At 38.5% G+C, this 4,197-nt stretch overlaps 1 protein-coding gene across 1 annotated transcript; it reads right to left on the bottom strand.

The window, feature by feature from the left end:
- Positions 1-342: 342 nt before the first annotated feature.
- On the bottom strand, positions 343-3,985 carry LOC113232976 (delta-1-pyrroline-5-carboxylate dehydrogenase, mitochondrial). The gene has a single exon (XM_026467901.1). The coding sequence runs from the start codon at positions 3,644-3,646 to the stop codon at positions 1,925-1,927; it is 1,722 nt and encodes a 573-aa protein (XP_026323686.1). The 5' UTR covers positions 3,647-3,985; the 3' UTR covers positions 343-1,924.
- Between the last annotated feature and the right edge of the window lie 212 nt (positions 3,986-4,197).

The following is a 4,197-nucleotide window of genomic DNA, read 5'->3' as shown; positions in this document are numbered from 1 at the left end:
AGATCGTGTGATTTAACACCACTGGATTATTTTTTGTGGGGCTATCTTAAGGACAGAGTCTATACGGAGCCAATCGAATCGACTACAGCCTTAAAACTCAAAATCCGTGATGTGATAGCCGAAATAGACCCGACATTTTGCCAAAAAGTGATTAAAAATTTTGATGAAAGAATCGACTTCTGTCAGCGTGGTCGTGGTGGACATTTGCCAGATATCATTTTTCATTCATAATTGCCGAACTTTTCTCTTTGTAATACAATAAAAATTTGAATCATCTTCATCTAAATTTTTTGTTTTATTTTGTTTTAGAAAACAAAGTTCTTGTTGAAAGACCCTTTATAATGAAGATATCGCCCTCAATTTATCTCTATTTATTCTTTATAACCATAGAATATCTAGAAAAATAAAGTTTTCATACAAAACTATCGGCAGACTTGCTTGGGCGTAAAACGTGTAAATATAGTTAGTACATTTTAATGTATGTTGGGCGCTTTTCCCATATTGTACTTCCCTGGGTTTTAGGAGAATCAATTAAACCCTTAAATTAATGAAATCCGAATGGCCGCATATTTTGGTGCGAAAGTCCAATTGTAAAGCCAAGCTTTAAATTTAAATTCAACTGCCAACCGCTAAGGATAAGAAGGGTCCAAAATTCCAAGTTGTCATTCTTGACCTTACTCATTTGGGAACCCTGATTCAAATGTTTTGATCTATTTGATTAGCTAAATACTTCGTAAATGCAATAACGTGATGCTACTTTAACAAACGTCTAAATATTATATGTATGAAAACATATAATTCATACCTAAAAGCCTAATTATTGTTTATTATTTACTGATCTACTAACTAGGTCGCTCCTACCTTCAGTAGTAGGAAGAAATCAGTAGCCGACAACTGGCTCTTGAGGGTTTATTGCAAGAGTTTGTTACTCTGCTTCTTTTTACCTATATTTTTAGTTTTTAAACTTATTTTTACGATATCAAACGTGATTTGTTGTACTTGATGAATGGTTAGTTTATCTTGCTTACATAACAACAACCGTGTCCGTACAGCCCTTTCTTAGATAATTAATTGCGTTTCTCATGTAATGTTTGGTAACAATTACTTACATTAATATCAACTATAATTACAACAAAAAATATTAAAAGGTTTTGAATACCTTTGTATAGGCATTTAAAGTGTTTTGTTTCCACTAACACTGATCAGAGCACTGAGTGCCACATGGTAAATTCTAAACAAAACAATTACATCTCCATGTACTCTGTGCTGTATGAGATATTTACAATAAAATATTGTTCAAGATTTTTCTTTTGTCTCTTTATTGTCTTAAATTCTTCTAGTCGCAGTGATCCGTCAGTGGTTGCGAACACACAATCTAAACACTCAACGCCTTTCACATAACAAATCTTATTCAATCTAAAACTGAACAGTTTCAAGACTTCATTAATTCATATTATTTAATGATAACAAAAAATGTAATAATAACAGGTAGGTATGTATATAGAAGCAAAAATAGGAAGGTTTAAATAGGTAGAATAAGAAGAATAAATAAATAAACTTTATATCTACATTGTCATGCAAACAGAACTGACCATCTTAAGTTAGGTGTTCCTTAAGATAACTCCTATACACATTATGTAATGTTTGCAATTCAATAATAAACAGACAGACAAGTGCCAGTTCCTAAGTTAAGAGTTAAGACTACTACGTGAAAGATAGGGGTTGTAAAAGATGTAACCTTTCGCAATAGGTAACCTAATCAGATAAGCAAAAAACGAACATTCTCATTCCTTATGTGGCTTAAAGTGGCCTCATTTGTTGCATGGCAGTGCATTCATAATTAAAAATTCGTTTCACCAAAGAAATAAATAATATTTGAAAATCTGCCAAATTAATATGTGCCCAATCAATATATGTTCTAGCATTAATCGTGCATGTATGGGTATTCAATACTGCGCATCGGCTGAAAGGTCTCTTTGATCGACTGGGGTGTAGTGAAACGCATCAGGTAGAAGGGACTACCTGCTTTGTCATTGGTGCCGGACATACGACCACCGCCGAAAGGCTGCTGGTTCACCACTGCACCTGTGGACTTGTCATTGATATAGAAATTGCCACAAGACATTCGCAGTTCTTCCAATGCTGTGGTCAGGAAACACTGATCTTGCGCAAACACGGCACCCGTCAGCGCAAAAATAGTGCTGGAGCCAAGGAGCTTTAGGGTCTGATGCAGATTTTTATCCTCATATGTGTACACTGTGAGCACTGGTCCAAATATTTCCTCTTGGAGCAATTTGTCGTGAGGGTCAGTTGTTTCGATAATTGTGGGTTCAATAAAGTAGCCTTTACTATTGTCATACTTACCACCACCCAGTATTTTGTTTTTAGGGTTCTTTTTAGCATCTTCTATATACTTGGTAATACGACAAAACGCCTTTTCGTCAATCACGGCGCCCATAAATACACTGAAATCTGCCACATTGCCTACTTTCAGTTTCTGGCGCTCATTCACAAGTCCTTCTATCATTGGTGTGTACAATGAACTTGGTATATATAAGCGTGAGCAAGCTGAACACTTTTGTCCACAGTACTCAAATGCTGAGCGAATAGTGCAAGCGACTGCAGTTTCAACATCTGCTGAAGGATGTATGAAGTGGTAATTCTTGCCTCCACATTCCCCAATGAGGCGTGGATAATTTATGTATTTGGATAGATTTCGTCCAACTGCTTCCCAGATCCAGTTAAATGTTGGTACTGAACCAGTAAAGTTAATAGCGGCTAAATGACGAGATTTGGTTATTGTAGTCCCAAATACAGGTCCATCTGCAGGTACAAAATTAACTAAGCCATCAGGCAAGCCTGCCTCTCGCATAATGTTGAAGATACGCCAATTAGATAGAATTGCCGTATCTGATGGCTTCCAAAGAACACTATTACCCATAAGTGCAGGTGTGTAAGCAAGATTGCCTCCAATTGCTGTAAAATTGAAAGGGCTGATAGCAGCAACAAAACCATCAATGCCACGGAAACGAATAGAGTTTAGGGTGAGATTAGGATTCTCTGATATTGGTTGATACTTGACATTTTCTTTAAGGAAGTATGCGTTGAAACGGAAGAAATCAATAAGTTCCGCAGCTGAATCGATTTCGGCTTGAATGACAGACTTGGACTGACCAGCCATAGTGGCAGCATTCAAAGACTGTCTATATTTGGTGGACATCAGTTCAGCAGCACTTAACCAAATACGTACACGCTCCTCTAAGGGAGTGCGGTCCCAAACAGCCTGTGCTTGAACAGCTGTGTCAATGGCTTTATTTATGGTTTTTTCGCTGGCATAGAAGAACTTGGCAATCTTGCGTTGGTGGTCGTGAGGCATTACGGCATAGCGCGGACTGCCATCGCTGATCTCCTCACCGCCAATTACGATTGGGATTTCCTCGGTGCAGTTAGAAATCTTCTCCAACTCATTAACGAGTTCGCAACGTTCGGTACTGCCACGGCGGTATTCCAGCACTGGTTCGTTGGACACACAGAAGTCTGATATCTGCGGGCGCAGCACTACACTGCTGTTGGTACGCCGACCCACTGCGGTACCGGCTGTTGCCGCTGCGGCCACCGCCCTGCTGTATATTGTTAGAGCTAACATCTTCAACTCGCTCGAGACTAATAATACTCTTAATGCGGTTACAGAAGCGTGACGCGTCGGAGCTCGTTACGTAAACGCGGGCTCTGATTCGCTCCGGTTCACTCAGAGATGATGTAGTAACTGGCTACTCGTGACCTTCACTAATTAACATTTCGTATCGGTAGCAAACGACACACACAATACGGAGTCTAGTCTCTATACTAGTCCGCTATGCGATATTAAGGTAAGGATGCACACACCTCTGGCCAACGAGCGTCACACGCACAAGAGCAGAATTGTTATGGTCTTATAAGGTCATAATAATTATTAACATTGCGCAGCTTTCAAGTGTTGATATTGTCGAACTAATTAGGTTCTGTAATATTTTGATTCCTTTTCACTTTCAGGTTTTGTACAATTTTGAGATTTTGGATTGATTAAAATTTTATTGACATAGGCATATTCTATTTTGGTTTTGGTCATCTGCCAGCTGACATTTGACACTGACACAGTGTTACCATAGACTACAAACAGAGCGGTCGACTCGAATTTATTGCTAAAGTAAAAAAATA

The sequence above is a fragment of the Hyposmocoma kahamanoa genome, unplaced genomic scaffold (genome assembly GCF_003589595.1).
Source record: "Hyposmocoma kahamanoa isolate Upper Pololo Valley unplaced genomic scaffold, ASM358959v1 78, whole genome shotgun sequence".
NCBI lineage: Eukaryota > Metazoa > Arthropoda > Insecta > Lepidoptera > Cosmopterigidae > Hyposmocoma > Hyposmocoma kahamanoa.
Note: the sequence above shows the minus strand (reverse complement) of the source record. Positions and strands in the feature narration are given on the sequence as shown.

Bases quoted from the DNA above. Each gene is read 5' to 3' on its own strand.
- LOC113232976 (XM_026467901.1), bottom strand. From the start codon at position 3,646: ATGTTAGCTCTAACAATATACAGCAGGGCGGTGGCCGCAGCGGCAACA.